General features: G+C 34.9%; 1 protein-coding gene across 1 annotated transcript; it reads left to right on the top strand.

Annotated features, from left to right (window-relative positions):
* The first annotated feature begins 1,999 nt into the window (after positions 1-1,999).
* On the top strand, positions 2,000-27,271 carry LOC114184851 (methionine aminopeptidase 2B-like). The gene is made up of 12 exons (XM_028072198.2): positions 2,000-2,259; positions 2,650-2,786; positions 3,632-3,668; positions 3,751-3,858; positions 6,828-6,927; positions 7,373-7,518; positions 16,446-16,537; positions 16,650-16,744; positions 24,530-24,626; positions 25,841-25,984; positions 26,084-26,304; positions 27,020-27,271. The coding sequence occupies exons 2-12, from the start codon at positions 2,660-2,662 to the stop codon at positions 27,128-27,130; spliced, it is 1,278 nt and encodes a 425-aa protein (XP_027927999.2). The 5' UTR covers positions 2,000-2,259; positions 2,650-2,659; the 3' UTR covers positions 27,131-27,271.
* The last annotated feature ends 168 nt before the right edge of the window (positions 27,272-27,439 follow it).

Consider the following 27,439-nt stretch of genomic DNA (forward strand, 5'->3'; position numbering starts at 1 on the left):
TATTAATGATACTCAGATCATTCCTCTGGCCCACTGGCGATAACAATTTCTATTGCATTGTTATTTTCCTGTTTTACTTTTTTGTTAGAATGGATCTTGGTGTATAAATCCATATCTCTAAAATATCGTTGAGTTGATCATTTTCACTCCAAGGACTATTTGTTTTCTTTTCTCTAAAGCATGTTATCATATCGCTAATATAAGTTAAGTGTATTTCTATGTTCTTTTCCTTATTTTATAAGATGCTTTGATGTATGACAAGTACAACTCAAATGACTTTTACCATCACAATGATAACTTATATTTTCATCTTATTTACCATTATTTTCACCTTTTTCTTTTCCATTTTCACATTATTGTTCCACTTCTGATGATATGTTTCTTTGAAATTTTCTTTATAACCATGTCTACAACTGTGACCCCTTAGCATGACCACAACCACAACCAAGGCTACCACTATGACCATGAAAATATGAATTAGAAATATTGTTGCATTCACTTTTGAGAATGAAGCATAACCATTTTGGCAAGTTTCATGATTTTTCATCAAAAACTCATTAATTTGTTCAGCCACAAGAAAACATAAAATAAATTCAGAATATTTATGAGATCCCTTTTCATGATATTGTTGTTGTAGGAATAAATTAGTTTCTAAATTGCTTTATTTATTTATTTAATGACATCACCAAGACCTATATTACATATAAATGTATTTCAACATCTAATATTCAATATAAGTAATTCTTCCTCATGATATTAATAACCACAAATTTATATTTTGTAAGGTTTGACATGTTTAAAACTAGCACATAAAATAATAATCACATTTCATATGAAACTATAAAATTAATATAACAATATCAAATGTTAGACAACATAATCAAATATAAATAATAATAATAAGATTGAGATATAAAAAAGTCAAATAATTCTTATCACAACAATAAGAATATAAGATAAAATTATAAATGAAGAAAGAGTATGAATTAAAACACGCATAACACTATTCTTATAGTGAAAAACACTCCCACTAGTGCTCAGGTAAGTGGTTCGAGCCTTTTGCTCATAACTGATAACATGTTATACATTAAAACTAATAATAGAGAGAAAAAGAAAGATGAAGAAAGGAGTAATAATAGAGATAAATTTCTATGTACCTTATTACTAATATGAAAAGTTATATTTATACATACAAAATGTAACACAAAATAAGATATGAATCAAATAATTAATACAAATATTTAAATATGGTAAAGAGTGATCAAATCATGTAAGGAATTATAGCATATCAATTCATCATATAATGTAATAAATCAAGGGACAACAATTTATTCATGATATTATCTTTCTCTCCTAATGTTGAAGCACATGTTGAAGCACACCACGGTAAAATTCTCTTTCTGGTACAAGGTCCAACCCTACCCCTTCTCCCCTCTCTTAAAAATAATTCATATTTCCTAATTATAAAAGTTAATCAAAAATATATTATAAATAATATAATATTATTTTTTTTGGTCATTTTTTTCCTTGTAGGTTAAGTACTTAATAAAATTATATATATTTTTTCAATTGAATCATTACTATTAAATTTCCGTGTGATTATGTAACTGTTAAATTACTATCCTAATAATTATTATCTTATTATATCATTTACAAAATAGTCACCATATTCTTTAAATTATAAAATTATAAAAATATAAAATTATAAAATTATACGACTATAACATTAAAAAATTATAAGTTATAAAATATTAGCATTATAGAATCATAAATTATGGAAGTTTAAAATAATAAAAAAATAAAATAAAATGCGATGGTAATTTATTCTAAAGTCACCAAATAATATTTATATCAATTATTTAACAGTTATATTATCCATTAACCAAAAATTTTAACAATAAAAATTCAATTAAAAAATATAAATTTATTGAATATTTAATAAATCAAAATAATTATTAGAATTGTTTTGAAATTTATCCGAGGTTAAAACATAATTAAACCTAGATGAGATTAGTCTGAGGAGAGAAACTGAAATCAATTAAAATCCCACCCACACCGCCGCTTACACAGAAGGAAACAGTGCAGAGTGATCTTCCTTTCTCCACCAAGCCTCCAGCTTTTACTCTCAACCTGCCGGACGACGACGGCGAGGGCTCACGACGACGACAGTCTGTGACTCGAAGGCGAGCGGTTCAAAAGAAGGAACGAACCAGTGTAGGGTGGCAGAAGAACAAGAGTGGAACCCTAATCCCCTAATCAGTGAGTTTTCTTTTCTCTCGCACACCAACCAATGTTGTTTTGGGTTTTAAAAGATTTTCTCTTCGAACTCTCGCCAACTCGGTTGCAAAATCACGAGTTTGACCGAGTTCACCGATTTCCCGAGTTTACAACAAATATAAAATTGTAAGGTCGTCCGAGTTAACGAGTTAACTCGCTGGTTTGATTGTCATGTTTCTTGTATTCAATATAGACATTTCCTTCCTTACTTTGTAACTTATCTCTCCTTGTTGTACATAAATTGTTGACTTCTGATATATACTAAACTAGATTCTGACATTGAACTTACTGGACAGGATGAACCACTCTTTCTGTTATTGAAGTTTGGGTTGTTTTGTAGAATTGACAATTTTAATTTCATTGAGGATGCAGGTTTTCTTTAATGGCGGAGGAAAATTCTCAATTGAACAACTTGCAAGAAGAAAATGGAGCCTCAGACCTTCAAAGTATCGTAGAAGGGGTTGGTGACCTTTCTACATTGTCTGTAAAAGAAGGAGATGACAGTAAAGGTAGTAACTATATGCAAAATGAATTCACCTAATATAAATTATTTAATTGCCACATTACATGTTTATAATAAAGTGTTAAGATATGAGTCCATATTTCATTTATTTTCTGAGTAACTCAGTTTATTTATTTATTTCTGCCAAATCTTTTAAAGTTTAACAATAAAATAATTCTTTTGCATGTACGAGGTGAATACATTTGTCTCCTACAGCAGGATTTACCTCCCATACATTCTAATCGGTTGTAATTCTTTTTATTAAATATACCATTTTTGTCAAATTATTATTGGAAGCTTTGTTTTTGAATGGGCGCATTGTTATTGTGATGTACACTTGTACAACACAGAAAGAAAGTATAAAACACAGTTATTTTAATCCTACTTTAACTTATTTTCCCTGGTCCAACTAAAATATTGTGTCACAAATATCATAAAAAAAATAAGCCTCAAGAAAGCTCACAAACATGTGTAAATTAACTTGACCTTATACTCATAATTTGATTGAAAGAATTTGAAAAACAAATACCTAAAATGTAAACTAAATATACTATTAAAGCTACGTAAATACCATTCTTGCATACATGATTTCCACAAATGAGTTTTCAAGTGAATTAACTTGATTGGATTTGATGCTGTCACGCACATTCTTACAACAGAAACAATATATTCACATCTTGAAAGATCATGATTTCATGATCAATAGCACATGAAAACATAGATTCCATATCATCCTGCTTAATCATTTCACAGTGAGGAACACAAACTTGCTTAATGCTTTACTTTTGGATTATATCGGATCTGATATATTTTATGATGTTGTTAATGTTAAATCATTTTCTCTTCGGACAGAAGTTCAAAAGAAGAAAAAGAAGAAAGCTAGAAGCAAGTGAGGACTTGAATTCTGCCATTAATGCTTGTTCTCTTGATGGTGAAATTTTTCTGAATTTCTGATTTTTTTGGGTGACCAGGAAAAAGAAAGAAATCTTAGAACAAACTGATCCACCATCAATTTCTGTTATTGACCTATTTCCATCTGGAGATTTCCCTGAAGGTGAAATTCAGCAATACAAAGATGAGTAAGTTGATGATGAATAAATTTCAGCAATATCTGACATTTTTTCTTGCAAATTTGATTTGAAATTATGAGTAAAATGAACTCTGTTACCATTTTTTTCTTTTTTGTTTGACGGGTTGCTACTTTGAAAAGGGAAAAAAAAAACAGAGGAAGCATATTGTCCGGCTAAAGTTTTATTTTTTTATTTTTTGTTGTTGTTAATTAACCACATTTGAAACAGAAAGTATCTAAGCTTTGCAATATAAAAATTGACAAAATATCATTTTAACGTGGTAGGTAGATGCTTATTTTGTTGACCACCTATACTTCTCCCAAAGTCTTGAAAATAACAAAACAAGAATGCACAAGACTGTAGCAGCTTGAGCAGAACTTTTGTTGGATATATTTAGTTTAGAAGGAACAGTCAATTGCATTTTGTGCCGTGCCGCTCTATCTTTCTAAAGCTAGGCTGAACCAGTGGTGTGCTTGTTAACATAGAGCTAGTGTTAGTAATATAGATCTGCAGGTAGGTTAGAGCTACATCTTAGTTATGACAGCTGTTGAGTTGGTTACAGAAGCTGAAATTTCATTTGAGTTGTTCCTTTTGGAAGAACGCCAAAAGTATTTTTTTCCAGAAAGTCGGCATCTCTAAAACAATTACCTTGACATGATATCCTTTGTTGCCCAAGTCCACACAGCTGTGGAAGAGTTGAAGATGTTCCTTGATGCTGACTCATTGGAAGGAATAAGGAAGATACATGTTCCTTAATTACTCAACTTTGTGTTGCTACTCTTAAAAGGAATGAAAATTTGGTTGAATCTATTGATTTCTCTTCCATGGTGTCAAGTCATGGAAGAGGAGTACATGGAAGTTGAGGTGGACGTGGTGAGAGAAGTGGTTGAACTCAGTGTTCTTATTATAAGAGGATGGGACACACTCAAGAAATGTGTTATTCCTTGCATTGTTAGCCAATGTATTCATGTAAGCCAAATCGAGCACCGGCTTTTTGAAGATGTGTATAGCGAAGACCTTTGATTGAAATCCAATTGCAAAGCCCAACCATCCTCCACGACCCACTTTTCTCTATCTATTGATTGTCAAGGTCCACATATAATTGATTTTGGTGCTTTTGATTACTTCTCCATTATTTTTCCTTATTCACCTCATTATCTTCTCCAAAATTTCCTCATTTGACTGCCCTTGCAAATGGCTCTAAAGTTGCTTTCCGGTGACTTGGTTCAATTTGTCTTTCTCCTTCCTTAAACTTGAAGTTTGTTCATTTTGTCCCTAATTTTCCTTTCAATTTAATCTTCCTTAGTCAACTAACTAATCATTGAATTGTTCAATGTCATCCGATGAGAATTATTTTGTTATAGAGGAACTTGGTATGAGTTGATTGATTGGCATAAGACATGAATGTCAAGGACTCTATCACTGAAACAAATGTCTGTCTTGATTTTAATCGTTGCCTATGAAGCTGCTTCATGATTGCTTGGGTCATCTAAATCTACCTAAGTAAAAAAGAAGACTGAATGATCTTTTCTGTCCTTGGCAGTGTATGTTTTTTCAATTTAGTCTTTCAATGTTGAATGCAAATTAGCCACTAAAAGCAATTTCCATCTTTCATCCTTTGTTTCATATACCTCCCTACATATTATCGTTAAATGCAATTTAGTTCTAATTGTCCTCCCTACTCACTCATTAAATGCTATTATCACTGCATGATATCCTTTGTTTTTTTTTTTTCCAAATGGAACTTTATATCAAAGTTGGGCAAAATAGTAAGGTTGGTCGTGGGGATACCTAGATATATGGTCTTGATTATGGGGATGCTTTTTCTCCTGTTGTCAAAATCACTATGATTTGTCTTTTTTCTTGTTGTGATTGCTATTCACCGTTGGGCCCTCCATCAGGTAGACATTAAAATGTCTTTCTTCTTGGTGATTTTGGTGAGAAATCTACATAAAACAACCTCTTGGATTTGTTGCTTAGGCAGAGTCTATTCTCTATTCTCGTTTACAAACTTTGTCAATCTCTCTAGGTTTAAACAATCTCCAACAACTTGGTTTGAAAAATTGTATTGTGTTGAATTATATAGTGAAGTAGATCACTTGGTTTTCTAATTTCATAATTCTCGTGGAAAATATGTTTACTTAGTTGTGTATGTTGATGATGTAGTCATTACAAGGAATAATGCTACCATAATATTCCTGTTGAAACAGCATTTATTTATTCGCTTTCAGACCAAGCATATTACTTGAAATACTTACCGATAGAAGCATGTCAAATCGGAAGTTCTCTAGCAATTTTGGAGAAAACAAGCATGTCAAATTTCTGCTAGCAGTCCATTTGACATGTAAAGAGTCCAGACTTAACAAATCAATGTTAAGTAACAAACAAAAAAGATTTGTCTTTTAAATAAAAACAACAGGAAGCCAAGTTTTAGATGACTAATACCAAAATTTGGTATTATAGAACGAGCCAAAAACATCTCTAACCCTAATTATGGTTGTGTTTACTAGTTTTCATTTTTTGAAAGTATGCAGCCAGTGTATTTAATACAGTAGCCGCAGTGACCTGCCATACTGCCGTACTGATTTTTTATATGGTTTTCCAAACTACATTTCACCTCACTGCTTTGACTGGAAATAGGATTGCACTAAGAGATTATGGTCCTAAAGATGTTGTTTTTCTAGGATTTTGAAAAAAAGCTAAAAATAGCTAATTTTTTTTTTCAATCTTGGAGTATTATAAATCATAATAATTTTCATTTGCTCAACCATAAATCCTTATCAAAGCTATTGAGACTCCCCTCAAATCTGAAATAAACCAAATGAGTGAAAGAAGCCTACTATTGGAAGTATAATTAATTGTCTACACAAGTGACATGTGAGTGAACTTACACACTGACATTTACAGCTGTTTGACTCTCATCCTTTTTTAAATATTCTATGTAAATTTTCTTTGTAATGTTAGAATCTTTATGCCAGTAACCTATGGAGAACTACATCAGAGGAGAAGAGAGAACTGGAGCGCCTGCAGAAACCAATATATAATTCAGTTCGTCGAGCAGCAGAAGTTCATCGTCAGGTTGTAATTTTGGTTTACTTTCCAGCTCTTATAACCCTTTATTTTGATGGCTAGTTTTTGAAAATAAAATTTGTCAAGATTGTCACTTTTTATGGTTTGAATATGGTATAGAGAAGGAAATGAAGGTGGGAAGTGGAGGGAAAAATTATAGTGGGTCTGACCCTTATTTTAAGTTCTTCAAGAATTGTGGCAAATTTTTAGAGAAAATTAGGTAGGTTTAATACAGATCAAGTGATTAGAATATATGTCCAAAATATACTATTAGTAATATTCAAATGTTCAATCATGCTCTCACATTCCTTGTACTCCGTTATATTCAAATAAGTCTTGGTTTCCTTTTGTATATATACCTTGTTGTTCCATCTGGTTTTTTATATTTATTTTTTCATTAATGATGTTATTATTTATATCTGTAACTCAGTATACTCTTTTTATCTGTAAGTAGGTTCGCAAATATATGAAAGGCATTATAAAGCCTGGAATGTTAATGACCGACTTATGTGAAACATTGGAGAACACTGTTCGTAAGCTAATATCAGAGGATGGCCTTCAAGCTGGCATTGCATTCCCCACAGGATGCTCTTTAAACTGGTAACACTTTATACTTTTGTTTTCTACTTTCCTCTGTAGACGTGGTTTCTCCCTTTTTGTACTAAATATCGAGTGAAGTGCCATGAAGAGCCTTAATGATGTGGGAATCAATCTGGATGAGTGATTGTTAAAGAAAAATTAAATCAAAACGAATGTGCTTGAGAAAACGTAGTAATAGCACCTACTAATAAAAAAGATGGCAAAATCGTGCGTTGGATGATCTGGAATGTGAGGAAGAAAGGTGGAAGAACCAATTAGAAAAGTTGATTAATAAGCATGACTGGGTAGGGTGGGACCAAGTTCAACCATATGTCTTTGTTTGTGTTCAATGGTCCTCCTTTGTCAATTTGTAAATTGAGTCTGTTAGAATTATTACCTATACCTATTGTATCATTAACCCTATGTGTAGGGTGTTGAGTGTGGGAAACTACCTACTGCCATATCTACTGTTGCATGTAATCATGCCTAGTATCTTAGAGTAGTCTTTTCATATCTTTTCATATGTACGTGCTTGCTTCACTATAAATAGAAGAGGAAGAGAGTGGTACTGTTGTCCACTACTCATATTTTAAAGTCTCAGTCTCAAGTTGGTATCAGAGCGGGTCGATCCCGCTCTGGTTTCTGTCTCAGCTGGTCCGTCACCGCTGTCCGCGGTTGATCGCCGTTAGTCACCGCCGCTGTCCGCGGCTGTCTAAGTTCGGTTAACCTCGTTTCTGAACTACCCAACACTGTCAAACAACTTCTCAACACTGTCCGCCACTGTCTGCGTCCTCCGCCGCTGTCCGCCACCGTCCGCCGCCGTCCGTCGCCGTCCGCCGCCGTCCACCGACGCAGTTCCGTCCGGAAACCACCGGATCTGAACCGCCTCTCCGCGCGACAGCCAACCCCGCCGGTGTCGCAGGTAGCGCCGTCGCCACGCGCCTCCACGCGCGTCTTCTCTGTTCGCTGCAGTCAGGCGCGTGCCGCTCACGCGCCGCCTTCCCGTCGCCAGTTCGTCGTCGCGCCACCTCCGTCGCCGTCGTCGGAGCCTCCTCTACCCGTTTTGACCATCAAATCTCTGTTCCGGTGAAGTTCAGTAGCACCTCTTGTGGAAATCGTCCCTTTCGAAGTCGAAAATCGTCACTGTTTCACTGTTTTCGTCACTGTTTTACTGTTTTCCGAGATCCTCTCTTTATCATGGCCACTGGAGGAACTGGGAGTGCTATTTCATTCTCTGGAAGCCCCTGCATTACGTCCGAGAAACTAAATGGCCAAAATTACTTATCTTGGTCCGCTGCCGTCGAGATGTGGTTTCTCGGTCAAGGACACCACGAACACCTTGAGAAAGATGGCAGCCACGTACCTTCTGAAAAAGCTGAACAGTGGAAACAAGCGGATTTCCAACTATGTGCTCTATTGTGGCAATCGGTGGAACCACGACTTTTGATGTCCCTACGGGCCTTCAAAACTTGCCACTCGTTTTGGAAGCGAACTCAGAATATCTATGCAAATGATATTCAACGCCTCTATGATTCGGCGAACAAGTTGGCATCTATGAAAATGACTAACCATGATATGATGTCATTCATGAATGACGCTCAAGCTGCTGTGGAAGAACTCCGAATGTTCTTGGAAGTCGACTCTCTAGATGAAATGAAGAAAAAGCTTGACAAGTACTATATGGTAATGATCCTCCGCGCTATACACCCAGACTTTAATCATATCCGAGATCAGCTTTTGACCTCTCATGAGGTTCCTTCCATGGAAACTTTGATCTCCCGCATGATACGTGTTCCAACTCTTCAAACTCCCGAAACTCTTGCTGTAGTGGAACCATCTGTCATGGTTGCCACCCGAGGAAGAGGAGGTCGTGGAACTAGAGGAGGTGGACGTGGAGGTCGTGGGCGTCCTCAGTGTACGTATTGTAAAAGGATGGGTCATACCCAAGAAAACTGCTACACTTTACATGGATTTCCTGCCAAAACAGCCAATGTCTCCCAGGCAGAGACTACTGACTCCAAGTTCACTGAGGACGAGTATCAAGAGTACCTACGCCTCAAATCCAACAGCTTGGCACAGTCATCCCAAGCTCCAAGTACATCAACTGTTTGCATCTCTCAATCCATGGAAGGTCACAATTCATGGGTAATTGACTCTGGTGCTTCTGATCACATTTCTGGTAATACCTCCTTGTTCTCAACCATCTCATTCCAAGAAAAATCTCATTTTATAACCCTCGCAAATGGTTCTAAAACATCCTCAAAGGGAGTCGGTCAAGCCATCTTATCTCCGTCCTTAAATCTAAAATCTGTCCTTTTTGTCCCTAATTGTCCTTTCAATTTAATTTCCTTAAGTCAGTTAACCAAAACATTGAATTGCTCTGTAACCTTCGATGACAAATCTTTTGTTATACAGGAGCGTGGCTCGGGGAGACGGATTGGAGAAGGATATGAAGCGGGCGGATTATACCATTTTGGATCTCGTCCACGTGTGTCATGTGTTGCAGCCCCCAATCCTAAAATGTTACATGATCGGCTTGGTCACCCTCACTTGTCCAAGTTAAAGAAAATGTTTCCTGAACTTAGTCGTCTCCAGACTTTAGAATGTGAGTCATGTCAACTAGGAAAACATGTTAGATCTACCTTTCCTAAAAGATCTCAATCAAAGTGTACTTCTAGTTTTTCTGTCATCCATTCCGATATCTGGGGACCTAGTCGTGTCTCATCTTTTGGCTTTAGGTATTTTGTTACTTTCATTGATGAATATTCGAGATGTACTTGGGTTTATCTTATGAAAGATCGTTCTGAATTATTATCCCTCTTCACATCCTTTTTGAATGAAATCAAGAATCAATTTGGTCAAGTAATTAAAATCTTAAGAAGTGACAATGCCAAAGAGTATTTTTCGTCTGCTCTTTCTAATGTTTTGAGTTCCCATGGTATCCTGCACCAGTCTACTTGTCCTCATACGCCACAACAAAATGGTATAGCAGAAAGGAAAAATCGACACTTAGTTGAAACTGCTCGTACCCTTTTGCTTAGTGCCAACGTTCCTGTCCATCACTGGGGAGATGCCATCTTAACTGCAGGTTTTCTTATTAATCGGATGCCATCTTCCTCTCTCAATCATAAGGTCCCTTTCTCCATTCTGTTTCCAGACAATCCTCTCTTTAACACTCCCCCTAGAGTTTTTGGTTGTGTATGTTTTGTTCATGACATGTCTCCCGGGTTAGACAAGCTTTCTGCTCGCTCTCTCAAATGTGTTTTCTTGGGCTATTCACGACTTCAAAAAGGGTATCGATGTTACTCTCCTGAAACCAAGAAATATTACATGTCTGCCAATGTTACATTTTTTGAACAGACCCCTTACTTCTCTCCATCTGTTCAAGATGTCCATGTCATCCAGCAGGTCCTTCCTATTCCCGTGGTTGAATACAATATTTCCAATGTCCCTGTCCCTCCAAGTCTCGACCAAAGTCCTCCTGAGCCATCATCTCCACCTATTGACTCTCTCCAACACAGGACGCCGACGAATAGTCCAGTTGTTCAAGAACATGGTGAATCCCCTACTTCAGATTCTTCTCCCTCGTCTCTTGATCCCATGACTCCTGATGAAGGTGATTCAGGTTGGCCCATTGCTCTCAGAAAAGGTACTCGTTCCTCTCGAAATCCACATCCCATTTATAATTTTCTTAGCTATCACCGATTATCGCCTTCCTATTGTTCACTTTTATCCTCAGTGTCTTCTGTTGTTATTCCCAAAAATGTGAATGAAGCACTTGATCATCCTGGATGGCGACAAGCCATGATTGCAGAGATGCAGGCTCTTGAAAGCAATCATACTTGGGAGCTCGTGCCCCTCCCTTTGGGTAAGAAGGCTGTTGGTTGTCGATGGGTGTATGCAATTAAAGTTGGCCCTGATGGTCAGGTTGATCGACTCAAAGCCCGATTGGTTGCAAAAGGGTACACTCAGGTTTATGGCCTTGACTATTGTGACACCTTCTCTCCCGTGGCCAAGATGACTACTATTCGCCTCTTCTTTGCAATGGCAGCAATTCGTCACTGGCCTCTTCATCAATTGGATATCAAAAATGCCTTCCTTCATGGTGATCTTGAGGAGGAAGTTTACATGGAGCAACCTCCTGGGTTTGTTGCTCAGGGGGAGTCTGGTATGGTATGCAAATTGCATCGATCTTTATATGGCCTCAAACAATCACCACGAGCTTGGTTTGGAAAATTCAGCTCCATTGTTCAGAAATTTGGGTTAAGGCGCAGTGAGGCAGATCACTCAGTCTTTTACAAACATACCTCTCCTGGGAAATGTGTCTACCTAATAGTATATGTTGATGATATTGTTATTACAGGAAATGATACTACTGGAATATCTCAACTGAAGGAGCACTTGTGTAAACATTTTCAAACCAAGGATCTCGGAAGCCTCAAATACTTCTTGGGCATTGAAGTAGCTCAGTCAAAAGATGGAGTTGTAATCTCTCAAAGGAAATATGCTCTTGATATATTACAAGAAACAGGTATGATTGACTGCAGACCAGTAGAGAGTCCTATGGACCCGAATCAGAAGTTAACAACAGTAGAAGGCGAATTATTCTCCGATCCAGAGAGATATAGGAGGCTCGTTGGAAAGTTAATTTATCTCACTATTACGAGGCCTGATCTATCTTTCGCAGTTGGAATTGTTAGCCAGTTTATGCAGACTCCATGTCTTGGACATTGGAATGCCATCATCCGTATTTTAAGGTACCTCAAGAAGGCTCCAGGGCAAGGTTTGCTATATGAAGATAAAGGAAATGTTCAAATCTCTGGGTACTGTGATGCTGATTGGGCAGGCTCTCCTATTGACAGACGCTCTACTACGGGATATTGTGTCCTCCTCGGAGGAAATGTTATCTCTTGGAAAAGTAAGAAGCAAAATGTAGTGGCTCGATCCACCGCTGAAGCTGAATATCGGGCAATGGCGTCTCTCACGTGTGAACTCATATGGGTAAAGCAATTTCTTCGAGAGCTTAACTTCTGTGAAATTCAGACCATGAAGATGTATTGTGACAACCAGGCTGCTCTCCACATTGCATCAAATCCAGTGTTTCATGAGAGAACTAAACACATAGAAATTGACTGCCACTTTGTTCGAGAAAAATTGATGACCAAGGAAATTTGTACTGAGTTCGTTGGGTCAAATGACCAACTTGCAGATGTGTTGACCAAGTCATTAAGGGGACCTCGGATTGAGTTCATTTGTTCCAAGCTTGGTTCATACGATTTGTATGCTCCAGCTTGAGGGGGAGTGTTAGAATTATTACCTATACCTATTGTATCATTAACCCTATGTGTAGGGTGTTGAGTGTGGGAAACTACCTACTGCCATATCTACTGTTGCATGTAATCATGCCTAGTATCTTAGAGTAGTCTTTTCATATCTTTTCATATGTACGTGCTTGCTTCACTATAAATAGAAGAGGAAGAGAGTGGTACTGTTGTCCACTACTCATATTTTAAAGTCTCAGTCTCAAGTGAGTCTAATGTTAAATTGAAGTTCAACCGTGGTCAAAATTTTTGTAAAACTAGTCAATGTTTCTAAATTATGTTTAAGTAGCATAGCCAAGTAAAGTGAGAATAAGCATCTACGAAGGTGATAATTATTAGTGAAGAGAACATGGATGGTCCTATTAAGCCAATTATAAAGGTGAAGAGTAAATATATTCAGATAAAGTGGGGAGAAGTCTGTGACTTTCTCATACAACTAGTACAACTAAAATTCGATACATTTTATTAGAAAACATAAAATTAAATTGGTGTAACACACGCTTAAAAACGTAACTATTCGGATGGCCTAACCTAAGATGATACATTTAGTACAACTATTTATGGTGTCGTTTATTGAATTGGAAAGTAAATGTGCATGGGAACCAATTTGGGTTGTAGTTGAAGGTGTGGATACACATAAAGACCATCAAGACCCATATACCTATGCACCTACACTTGATTGGTGACCTAAGATTTGAAATCATACCGAGTGGCATGAAATTCAATAGATATACAATTTCTTTAGCTAACTTGCTTACACATCATAGATTCTTTTTAATGGAGGGGAACATGTGATAATTGACATGAGAAGAGCAACACTTTGGTATTTGTGACCATAAGAGATTTGAGCAAGAAGAGTAATTTGAAATCATTTTACAATGATCAAATCAAAGGTTGCACTGTACTTGGTAGTGAATAGCGGCTAGGGATGGTAATGGGACGAGACTAGGGATGGTAGGGATGGTAATGGGACAAGGACAGGTGTGAGTTTTATTATCCAATCCATACATATTCCGGAAGTAAAAATTCATCCTTATACCCAACATGTATAATTTTTGTCTCACCCTATCTTCACTTGGTAATATGTATACTCGTATTTGCGACCGTATCTGTTTTCTTATTGAGTTGGTACTTGTAAATCTTGATCTACGGTGTTCTTTTTTTATGCAAATTAACATAGGTAACAAATGAAAGAAAAAGAAAGGACAAATGAAACAAAGTTGATAAAGTTAAAAATTATTTAGAAAAAATTATAAGAACAAAACAAATAATGAAGTTTAAAAATATCTCAAATGTCTTTTTATTTCCTTATAATGAGATCTCTTATATTAATAAAGATTAGAATACACCACTTAAACAAAATCGCAGAGAAAAATTAAATTAATAATAATTCGAATTTAGACATAGATATTTCATCTTTTGAACTTAAATTTATGTTGGATGTTGATGAAAAGATTTATGACAACGAATTATTATATTATAATAAATGAAACGTTTTTACATAATTGGGATAGTAAAATTAGACTTATCATAACAACTTAGAAAACAAAATTAACTATATAACAAATCATTGAGATAATATTCTACATGATCAAAATTAATAAATAACAATATTAAAAAGAATTAAAATTGATCAAATGCAAATAACAATATTAAAAAGAATTAAAATTGATCAAATGCGTGCCTTAGAAATGATTTGATGTACCATTGAACAAAATTGTGTAAAGAAAAAAGAAGGTATAATTAAGAGTATGATAAGAAGGAAAGTACCTTGAAGATTTAAGACAACTTATTAGATATCAAATCAGTTGGAACTATCGAGAGATAATGAAAATTATTTTAGTGAAATTAAGGTTCTTCAAATGAAACAAAAGATACTGATCGAAGAGAATGAATAACAAGTTTTTTATGCTACCCAGTCAATTAAGGATATAAGCAATTCAACACTTTAAATTGAGAGTAAAAAATTTCTGTGTAAATAGATAAACAATAAATAAAAATATTAAAAAGTAGTAGAAATAATCAAATTTGTGACTTAGAAACTATTTAATTCAATGAAATTGAAGATACACCATTTGAACATAACTAAGGAGAAAATGTGTAATCAAGGTTGTGTTAAGAGAGAAAGTACCTTGAAGATCGACATAAAACAAACCAAACAATTGAAAGATGAAAAAAAAGTGTGCAGGAAAAGAACCAAAAAGAAGGGTTATGAAACTAAGGACAAAGATATATATATATATATATATATATATATATATATATATATATACTTGTATTTGACTTTTCCACCCAAAAAAAAAGATTGGCATTTCTCGCCGGGCAAGTCAGTTCTCTCAACGACCACTTGCTCTCGCAATTTCTGCTCGCCCAACTACCATTCAACCTTGCAATTTTTGCTCGCTGGATGAGTCAGTTCGACCAACAAATCTTGTTTGCTCACCCAACAAGGCCAAGCGGCAGAGATATTTTCAGTATTTAAAGATCTGAGGCAGCTCGCCCTGCGAGGGCTCACGAATAGTTTTAAATAAGTCCGTTTGCGTTTTCACTTTCACGGGTTCACTTTCATTTTTAAATAAATGGTACTCCTTCTCGCTCACTGCCCTCTCGCTAAGCCACCACTACTGTTCGCTTGCCCCCATCTCGCTAATCATCTTTGTCACTGTTCACTGCCATCTTCAACTGCACCTTGTATTCTGCAGGGAGGAAGAAAACTACTGAATATATATATATATATATATATATATATATATATATATACACCTCTTCTCATTGCATGCCTCTTTATCAAGACCTTTTTCTTCATTTATTTACTATTTCATTTAATTCCTTTTTCAGTCTTTTTTATTTTTGTATTCTGTATTTTGGTTATTATTTCATTGTTAAATGTTATACTTTGACCTTATTTTTCTTTCTGGTGTTTCTATTTCATATTTGGTTTCTGATTTTTTAAATTATTTTTTTTCTGTGTTTTTATTCGATCTTTTTATTAAATTGTGTTCTAGTTGCTTTTCTCTCACTTGTGGCTTTTAGTTTCTTATTCGGTTTCTGAATTTTTGTATTAGTTGTATTCTGCAGCCTTTAATTCTTATTTTTAATTGATTTTGTGATTTTTTACTTTAGTTACTGATTAGTATTATTAAGAATTGGCATACTATATGTTTTTAATTTAGGTTTTATATTTGCTTTTTCTTGACTTTATACTGTATATTTTTTCAGGTACTATATAGTTTTTACTATTAATTATGATTAGTGTATGAAAATTTTCTTTTCTTTTTCCAGCTTATATATACTTATATATATATATATATATATATATATTAATTTTTTAATATACATATGAAGTTTTAGAATAGCAGTTATTGCACTATCCTGCTATCGAATTTTCAGGTAGGCCGATCTGCTATTTGACAATGACAACCATGACACTGAAGTATGTGTTGGATCAGTATATTTGTCATAGCGACTTCTCCTATTAACTGCATATAGTTTGTTGTGTAACTGACTTACAAGTAACTGCCAAAGATAGTTGAAAATTTGTTGTTCCAATACGATGTTCACAGTTTCAGTTGTTTGTGGTTTTTTCATCATATTGTTTTCTTAAATGTAACTCTCTTACTCCTCCAGGGTTGCTGCTCACTGGACCCCAAATTCAGGGGACAAGACTATACTTCAATATGATGATGTGATGAAACTGGATTTTGGCACCCATGTTGATGGTAATGCACCGGAAATTGTTTATCAATTCTTCTATAGCTATAATAATACTAGTAACTAGTGTATTTTTTAATTTTACTCCTGTTGAACCCTTGTTATGGATTCTGTTTCTAGGATATATAGTTGATTGCGCTTTTACTGTGGCATTCAACCCTATGTTTGATCCATTGCTGGAAGCCTCTCGGGAAGCAACTAATACGGGTATTAAGGTACATTCTGGAAAAGATGCTTAACCCTGTCAAACGAGCAGTACTATGTTGTGTAGATCTATATCTAACATGGTCAATTAATAATGTCAAATTGCTCAGAACAAACAGTCTGTTTAAAGAACACTACTCATACATCATGTTAATATCATGTTGACAAATGTACTCCATTTGTCTAAAGAAATAATTAAATTATTAACTACTCATTCGTGTGATTCAAACTTGTCTCATGGCCCTTAAAAATAAATTTGTCTTGAATCTTATATTTCGAGTGTGAGATTCGTGTCTTGTGTCTTGCAATTGGTATTTGGCAAACACTTCGTAGCCGCCCATGTGAGCTTGTTGTGAATCAACTACTTGGCTAGTCCTTGTCAAAGCAGTATGTCAACATAACCACAGGAACCACTCTTTTGTAGCTGTAAGACTTGGTGAGAAGCTTTAATACCAACCTTTGCGCTCATTGGGAGAGCTTAGAGAACATCGCAAACTAGTGATGAAGATTGATGTCTAAGAATGGAATATCATAGTGAAAATAGACATGTGATAGAAATTGCTCGCATTCATACTACTTGCAAATCTTCTTGTTCATTATCGGGATTGTTAAAATAGGAGAGAGAGAGGCATAGGCTGAATCCCTAATGTGTATTAAACGCATAGGGTTATGCATTTATAAATAGGACAATACATAGAGATGAGCCTAAACCCGTTACATTTGTCAGGGGTGATCTGGTTTTAACTATTAACTAAATGCCTTCTTCATCTTGTGATCATGAAGTTCAATATTTCATTTTATTTCCTAAAGAGCCTAAGTTTTATATTCATACTTGAAAAAGATTAACTATAGAAGATAAGCAATTTTATTGAATTGATTCAATGAGACAGGACATCACTCTATATAGAACTCTAATCCTAAATTAATTATTACAGAGACCTCCAGAATCTTCCAACAACACTCCCCCTCATGCAAGTGAATAGATATTTATCATTCATAACTTATCATTCGTAACTTGCATGTGAGATCATGATATCATTTAGTGGGAAGACCTTTTATAGACATATCTACTCATTGAAGCCTAGAAGGGACATATGAAGTTGTGATTAGGCCACTATTAATTTTTCTTTAATAAAGTGTCTGTCTACCCTTATGTGTTTGGCAGTATAGTTAAAATTGATATTTACATCCTGAAACGTTCAATCCTACGAGCTTGGAGTATTTTCAGTTCAGATCTTACACATGATTGTCAGGTAATGAAATCATGTGGATTTTCAAGGAAAATCATGGAATAGTGTGGATCAACACTTTCTGCTGCAGAGGTTCAAATTTTTTGGTGAATGGGGTTCAGTTAAAATAAAACCTAACACCAATTAATAACTAATGCAATTAAAAATTAACCCTGTTATGTGTGTTTTCTGCTGCATCACCTATTCACTTTATTGGACCGATGAAGTTTCAATTAAAATAAAACCCAAACTGAATTTAAAATTAAGGAAATTAAAATTCACCTTCTTGTTCTAGGTTTTTATGCTGCACTGGTTCACCTTGGATGAATGGGTTTTAATTAAAATAAAACCCAATAAAGACATATGTAACGTACTTCACGTAATGTGCACTAGCTATGTCCATCCTTTCACCCAAATCCAATCCAATTTACAATTAAGAAATTTAGAAGTGGCATGTTTACATCTCTTGTCCTCGTTCTTACAAAATATTGATCAAGAGATTGATTTTGTTTGTATAAAGTAAAATCAATGATCCATGGCACAATCTCATGATTTACGATTTTGTGAACCATTCACTATCTTAACCACAATCTCAATTTTTACTACCTTGGTGTTTGGTCCTATCATGTTGAACTGGATTGTAAGTATTGCTAATAGTTGATTTATATATGTTCTCTTGTATTGTAAGAAACTAGACATCATTGTAATCATTATGCCAGGGGTAGAGTTCTCTCTCTCTCTCTCTCTCTCTATATATATATATATATATATATATATATTCTCTTGTACTGATTTACATTGAATAAATTTAATCAAGATTTTTTTCTTCTCAAATGGTGTACCCATATCAATTTATATCTATCTATATATCCATCTATATATATATATATATATATATATATATATATATATATATATATATAGATTCTTTATGCCATTTGTCACAATGCCAACCGGTCTACTATTGCAGATTTATATCTGGCTTTGATAATCCACGTTAAGAGTGTCTATTACAAGTTGTTGTCCATTATAAGACATGTCAAAGTGAGCCAACCCGGCTCACACGGGTTGGCTCACCACGGGCCGGGTCAGAAAACGAGTGAGCCCAACCCGACTCACTTTAAGGTGAGCCAGATTTTTTACAACCCGGCTCAACCCACCACGGGTTGGTGGGTTAAGTGGGTTGGCTCACCAACCCGCATACAAAATTAAATTTTTTATTTTTTTTAAATTTTTAAATATTTTAATATTTAAATAATTTTTTTAAATAATGTATGAGATGATAATTACAATAAAATCAAGTACCAATGTGTCTCCATCATGCTCACTACAAGGCTCATACTAGGAAATTTGTATCATTGTATTCAACAAAACATAAATGAAAATAGTATACATCTTTATCATGGTAATTCAAAAAATTTGGTTCATGTTTGAATCTTGTCATCCTCCAATTGCTTTATCTATCTCCCTTTGCCACTCTTCTAACATGTGCAGTTCTCAAAATCTTGTCCTACACGAACTGCAAAAAACAAAACCTTCCCCTTGCAAAAAACATAATTTGGCAGCTGCTAAATGACTGCATAAAGCATGATAAAACAAGAACAATTTAGAAACTAATAAAAAGCACATATTCATGAGTTATGTACATCAATGGTGATGAATAAAAAGATTTAAAGTAAAAGGTTTAGAAACTAATTCATATCATACTTAAAAAGATAAAACTACAGATTGGTTAAATACTAGTTTTAAAATAAGCACAACAAATGCTTTGGATTTGATTGGGCACCAATACACCAAGCTAGAGTATATAAACAGTGAAATTGGGTAGAGTTGCACTGGACTTAAATCTAGAGATGATATAAACAGTGAAATGTTCAAGGTAAAATTATAAAATACATTAAGCTTAAATCATAAAAGTACCCAAGCTAAATACCTCTCCAGACATTACTATTTGGAAGATTCTTACAACTATAACCACTCCCAAATTTTCTTCTCAAACTCGTAAATCATGCAACAAGATAAAATAGACTAAAAGAAAAGAGACAGTATGCAGAAGACTACAAGTTTTTGTTTCCTTACCTAGAATTACTACACATGAGGTTCATTGGAGTCATGGATTGAAAAGTCTAGAACAACTTCCTCTTCCTTTTGATCATCTTCATTATCTTCATCTTCAAAATCAAGAAGAAACTATTAGGAAATAATATAATTTAGAATTAGAGGTATGATATAAAGAAAAGTGTGAAAAAATACATTACCAATATTTTCAAATCCATGTAACCAATTTTGAGTTAAAATCAGTGCTTGAACATTGTCAGGAAGAAGATTAGATCGATACTTGTTAAGCACGTGACCACCAATGCTAAATGCAGACTCACTAGCAACAGTTGTTATTGGAATACTTAACACCTCACATGCTAGTCTACATAGATTTGGATAACGTTCTTGACGATCCTTCCAATAGCTCAAAACATCTAACTTTGGAAAATACTTTGGCTCAAGTGGTGTTTCAGTTAGATACAGATCCAACTCAGACTTGCCAGTTACATTCACATTTTGGCTTACATAATTGATATATTCCTATAAAAATATAATCCAAAGATAACAATTGGTTAATAAAGATTACATAATAATAAACAACAAAGACATAATGATGACATACTTACATTATATGGATCAATCTCTTTGTCTTCTTCCATGTTCAAATGTTCTTCTGTTGAACATGTGAATTGAGAACTTGATGCATTAGATGAAATTGACTTCACACTCACGTATTCTTCAAAAAGTTTGTACATCTTCCCTTTTATATGAATAAGCTTTTCATCACAAGTAGAAGAATCAAGCTTGGAGTAATAGAACCGGAGTGCTTCAAGTTTCATTCGTGGGTCAAGAATCATAGCAATTGAAAGAATGGTACTATATTCACCCCAATACTTGTCAAATTTATCCATCATCCTTTTTGCCATGTCTTTCATTAAGGGGTCATCGCTTTTAAGAGTATCCCTTAACAACCACTCAATTTTCCAAACTTGCATAAAATATTCATTAGAGGTTGGATAAGATGTGCCTGAAATCAAATTGGTTATCTTATAAAATGGCCTTAAAAATTCACACATCCTCTCAGCTCTTTTCCACTCTTCAGTTGTTGGGCAATGTTTAAAATTTCTATCACGTAAGGTGAAACTTGAAAAAGCACGACGATACTTAAGACCACTTTCAAGCATCATAAAAGTCGAATTCCATCTAGTAGGAACATCTAACCTTAAACCCACTTTAGTATCAATGCCCCTCACTTGAACAACACATTCAGTAAATGCCATTTTCCTTGCCTCTGACCCTTTAACATATTTAATGCTTTCTCTAATTTTCTGCAAAGCAACTTCAGCCACTTTTAAACCCTCTTGGACTATAAGATTCAAGATATGAGCACAACACCTCACATGAAAAAATTCACCACCACATAATAAGCTATTTTGTAAGCTTAATTGTTCACCCAAAATATGTTGCATACGGTCATTGGCAGTAGCATTGTCTAAAGTTATAGAAAATATTTTCCTATCAATTCTCCAATCAGTCAAACATTCAAACACTTTATTTGCTAGATCATGACCCGTGTGTGGAGGTTCCATTTTACAAAAAGCAAGAATCTTACTATTCAATTTCCAATTGTTATCAACAAAATGGGCTGTTAAACAAATATATCCCTCTTGAGTACAAGCAGTCCAACAATCTGATGTCAAACAAATTCGGTTATGACAATGATGCATTTCATGTTTTAATTTCTCCTTCATTTGAACATGAAATTTCCACAAATCAGAAACAGCTGTATTCCTACTCACATGCTTTACATCAGGATTCAAATATGAAAGCAATTCTCTTATCCATTTGTATTCAACAAACTTAAATGGCAAACCATGTTTGACAATAGCCATTGTCATAATCTCTCTAACATGCTTGTGATCAAGTTCCCTACTCCTTAACTTTCCCATATTATCAATTATCATTCCCCCTACATCTTTATATTTTGGGCTAACATTGCATTTTTTTAAATGACGCAACAGTGTTGAAGTGCCTATTTTAGTACCACCAATAACATATTCTTGCCCACATGCATTACATTTGGCCTTCTCTTTACCATCTTTTACTCCAACTTTAGAAAAATATTTCCAAACTTCAGAGGTAGTTGTCTTAGCTTTCTTAGTTTCTTGTTGAACTTCACTGTCTTCATTGTTTACAGTAGGTGGTTCTTGTGGGTCATTAGCAATTTGATTATGTATATTATCATCAACATTAACATTCACATTCACACTTCGATTAATAGTTTCAGATTCCATGCTGCACATTAATTTATGAAAAAAATAGTGTGAAAAACTTACTAAAAACAGCCATCGAACACATGAACAAATCTAACCAAAAACATGAGATGAGTGAACAACTAACCTATTTGCAGCAGACAATGATTGCAGCAGGCAGGGGATGATTGTAGAGGAGGAAAACACCAAAAAAGCACCTCGTCGTCGCAGACCAGTGCACAACACTAACAAATGGCCACCAACATCAGCAAGTGTAAACTTAACCCGGGCACCTGCATAAGATGCAGTTATTAAGTTCTTAAGCACATGAAAGAAAAAGATTATTCACATTTTTCATGTGGGTCTTTAGTGTTGCCATATTTTCCTTTTCTTTGTTATTCCTTTCAAAAAACAAATAACAAACTAATTTAAATTTTAAAGGAAGGAGAAACAAAATTGCCAACCAAAGGAGGTAAACCAAACAGCAAGTTGCTGCCAAAGTTTCCAAGCTTAATGCAGCCACCACAGAGATGCAATGTTCTGGCTAGTTCCCAAAGAAGAATTTGGACATGTTCGGCACTATACAAATTAATGGAAATCCAAAAAAGAAAATATTCAGAGCAAATAGCCAAAATAGTCCCTCAAAGATGACCTGCTTGAATAAATTTCACACAAGTGCTTCTAGAAGAAGAGGCAAACTTCTCAATAAGTACAAAGTAAAAAATAATCTATTTAGAGAAACAAGTATGAAAGGGCTTTTATAATTAATTTATGCATAAGCTAAATTTAGCTTGTGGGTTTATGCAAAAGTTTATTTCATTTTTTTCTTACAAGTGCCTATGAGAAAAAAATCCAAAAAGACCGTTACGGCTGGTCATGCTAGTGATTCAATGATGAAAATTGCACTTAGATTCCCTGAATATGCATTGCTCAAGTCAAATTAGTACTCGCCTCACAAATCTCGATAACTAATTTAACAAATGGAAAACACACTCAAGGACTGATTAGAGTTTCGAATAACTGTATATTCAAGGACCTTAACAACAATTTCCACCATTCAAGAACAAATACCAGACGCTGCATTGCACCTTGCTAAAACTAATTTACAATCGACTCAAACATTTAACAAGAAAAAGGTAATTGAGAAACACCAAAATTCTCACCACAGAAACTCCAATTAACGCAGAGAGGCCAAACGTCGTCGCAGACCAGTGCACAACACTACCAAATGGCCACCAACGTCGACTCTAGCATCGTCGTAGACCACTCAGACCACCAATGAGCACGCACAGACCAGACGACAGTCAAACAAACGTCTGAAGATAGCATGAGAATAAGAACCCCATAGATGAGCGACAAGCGACAAGAGATAGAAATGCACCTTAGGGTTGGAAACTCAGAATCTGCAGAGGATGTGTGAATACAGGTGCAGATCGCTCAAACCTATGGGGTGTGAATACACCGTTTTGCCGCAGACGACGAACGACCACCACGTCGTAGACACACGACGAACGACCACCACGCCGTAGACACACGACGAACGACCACCACGCCTCAGACCAGACGACCACCACCAAATGGAGGCACCACCATTACCGTGATCGTGATTCAGAGGGAAGGGAAAGGAGCTCAGTGATTTTGATTCATCTGTCGTGGAAGTGTATCGAAGAAGAGGATTGCAATTAGGGATTTTGAATTCCAATTCAATTTAGGGATTCCAGTTCTGTAACCTAATATTAAAATAATTAATTTTATTAAGTTAAGTGGGTTGGTGGGTCAGCTCACTCAAACCCGGCTCGAACCCGCATAGCCCGTGGGTTAAGTGAGCTCAACCCGTTTTGACCCATAACCACAAAAATTTTTGTTTTTTCAACCCGGCCCGGCTCGAACCTGTGGTGAGCCGGGTTGGCTCACGGGTTCGAGCTCACTTTGACATCTCTAATTATAATCTACAACGTTCCTTTATACCAATTATTATTTTGATAGAAAGTTAGTTTATTGTAACCTTAAGTTGGTTTGAAGTTTGTTTCACAAGCTTAAATCCAATAAGAAAAAATACCAGAGTAGGAATACTCAAATGTCATTTCCTCGGCTTCTCTATCTATAGAACTCTTTAATGGAAGAGCTTCATAAGCCTAACCTGAAAAATAACTTCTCTTCCTTACCCCCTCTACCATTCATTTTATTGTTTTCTCTATGTGTTTTGATGTTTTCGTATGCACCAATTAAATCATGTAGTTTACTGGTTCCTTTGAATGCTATGGTTGCCATCTAGGAAGCTGGAATCGATGTGCGCCTTTGTGACATTGGTGCTGCTATTCAAGAGGTGATGGAATCTTATGAGGTTGAGATTAACGGAAAGGTGTATCCAGGTAGATGCTCGTAATGATGTTTGTGCTTATATTTTATCGCCTTTTTATTTCGATCATATCTTTCTCATTGCATGCATTGAATTGTAGAAATGGAAGTATAATATATTAAGATTTCATTATTATTTGATATAGTAGTTTCTATCATATTTGGTAGATGGTCTTAGTAAACTATCTAGTCTCTTAGAGTTTATTAAGCCCATGAATGTCTGGTGATCCCAGAACATCTCCACATCTGCTCCACAAGGCTTTAGTTGAGAGGCTCCTATCTCCGCTCTCTTCCTCTTCCGCCACAACTATATGCCATTTTTAATAATTGGCATTGGCTTTGGACTGTAGATTGTTGCTATAATTCTAATTGTTGATGAATTCTTCCTTTTCCCAAAGTGGATTCAAACATCCTGTGTTCCTTTTGTAAGAGAATTAGTGACACTCAATAAATGTTTCTCCTTGTATGATTTTCCTAGCAAGACAACAAACATCTTCCAATCTAATAAGGTTGAACCACATTTTTCTAATGAAGCATATCAAGAATCTTAGTTCGAAGTCCGACAACCAAGCACAATCTTTCACTAGGTTGTCAAAACCTTGCATCTTTCAAGTGCTTTCGATCACATTTTTGGTAATGCTTATTTATTTTCTTCCATTTCTCATCCTAAAATTTCTATTGTTATTACTTTACCAATGGAATTTAGATGGATTATATATTCTTTTCACTTTTTGGAAGTTAGATGGATTAAATTCATTTTTATATTTGGTGATAATATGTTTAAATTATTATTTTGGAATAACCTTGTTTATAAATGATTTTGAATACATAAATATTGGTTGATAATTTAAAAAATTCATAATGATATATATATATATATATATATATATATATATATATATATATATATATATATATATATATCCGTGTCTCCATATCCTATATTTTGGAAATTACATGTGTCAGAGTATCCGTGTCATTGTCAGTATTTGTGCTAACAGAGCACCCAACTGACTAAAGTGTTGGAAACAATATTGTTAACTTTCATTCATAACCATTGATGCCTTAGTTTATTAATGGGTCAAAAGTTTTGAAAATGACTAAATGATGAATTTTCCCACAATCATATAATTTATTAGATTTGTCTGCATATTTCTATAGTATAATAATACCAGTATTGTGTTATCGTATAAAAAGTGATATATATGCAATTGGAATGTTATTGCAGTGAAGAGTATACGGAATTTGAATGGACATAGCATTGGTCCCTACCAAATCCATGCTGGAAAATCTGTTCCCATTGTGAAAGGCGGGGAGCAGACAAAGATGGAAGAGGGTGAATTTTTTGCTATTGAAACCTTCGCATCAACGGGTATTGTGGTTTCTTTGGGTGTTAGATTATTGTACTCTCTTCGAACAATTCTGGCCGTAAGTGGTCTTTAAATGTTATGTATGTTATGGTTATGCTCAGGAAAAGGATATGTACGAGAAGACCTGGAATGCAGCCACTACATGAAAAATTTTGATGTTGGTCATATCCCACTGAGATTGCATAGAGCAAAACAACTGTTAGCAACTATTAACAAGAACTTCTCTACTTTGGCCTTTTGTAGACGGTATTTAGATCGCCTTGGGGAGACTAAATACTACTTAATGGCATTGAAGAATTTGTGTGACTCTGGCATTGTTCAGGTATGATTCTGTAGCTGTTAACACCATGACATTTTGTAGATATAAATAATTTTGCAACTTTCTAAAAATTTAATGCATATTTTAGTGGCTTCAATGAGAAGTAATAGGTGTCTGAGGGATATTTTGGTAACTCTGAACTGCAGCCCGAAAGTGTACATTGTTGGTAATTTGAAAATTATGATTGATTTGACGTTAGTTCTGATGCAATATTAACACCCAAAAAAATTCTTCAGGTTGCATTTCAATGTAGACATGAAGTTTTGGATAACATAACTGCATGTTAATGAAAGTATTTATGCTTGTCAAAACATTATTATCCAGTATCCCTGACTTCATGTTCATGTTTCTTAAGGACTATATATCTAGTTTATCCTTTATGTTTACCATGAAGCATGAACACTGATATGTGTTCGTGTCTATAACATGTAATACTAATACTAGTATGAGCATCATTTCTATTCACATTTTTGGAACAAAAAATCTTAAACAAACTAGTTGGATGCTGAATTTTTAAATGGTAGACAGATTGACTTGTGTCTAACAAAAGTGTTGTCAATCGCAAGTGTTCTTGCTGAACATGTTTGATAATATACTCGGCACCAACATGTCTTTTCTTTGATGCAACATGTCTTTTTGATTTTGGATGTCGTTGTTTTCCTAATTCTAACGTTGGAATTATTTTCGTGAAGTAGTAAATTTCTGTTTTTTTATGCAGCCGTATCCTCCTCTGTGTGATGTGAAAGGAAGTTATGTATCACAATTCGAACATACAATCTTACTCCGACCTACATGCAAAGAAGTTATATCAAGGGGTGATGACTATTAATGTGAAGTTGAAGTTTTTTTAATGTGATATTGTACCATTATATTTCTGAACTGTTTTCGCTATACCATCTACACATCGGTTTTAAAACTATGTGTCTACTGAGGACGCCGTTATTTATTTAATAATTGGATTCTTCTTCAATAGTTAATATCATATTAGAAGTTCCACCTAAAACTACCATTTTTCCTAATGTAATCGAATAACATTCCTTTTTTCAACCATATGGTAATTACAATCCAAAAATTGAAAGTCTTAGCATGGTAGCGTTTGCACGCCAAGGCCGTGCTAGGCCTATGTAAGAGATTCCAT

This window comes from Vigna unguiculata, chromosome 5 (genome assembly GCF_037176805.1).
Source record: "Vigna unguiculata cultivar grain cowpea cultivar isolate G323 ecotype 2 chromosome 5, ASM3717680v1, whole genome shotgun sequence".
Taxonomy (NCBI): Eukaryota; Viridiplantae; Streptophyta; class Magnoliopsida; order Fabales; family Fabaceae; genus Vigna; species Vigna unguiculata.

Excerpts from the sequence above, each read along its gene's own strand:
- LOC114184851 (XM_028072198.2), top strand. The coding sequence starts at position 2,660 with ATGGCGGAGGAAAATTCTCAATTGAACAACTTGCAAGAAGAAAATGGA. Across the intron at positions 3,669-3,750 it reads AAGAAGAAAGCTAGAAGCAA|GAAAAAGAAAGAAATCTTAG; the intron begins GTGAGGACTTGA and ends TTGGGTGACCAG. Across the intron at positions 7,519-16,445 it reads ACAGGATGCTCTTTAAACTG|GGTTGCTGCTCACTGGACCC; the intron begins GTAACACTTTAT and ends TTACTCCTCCAG.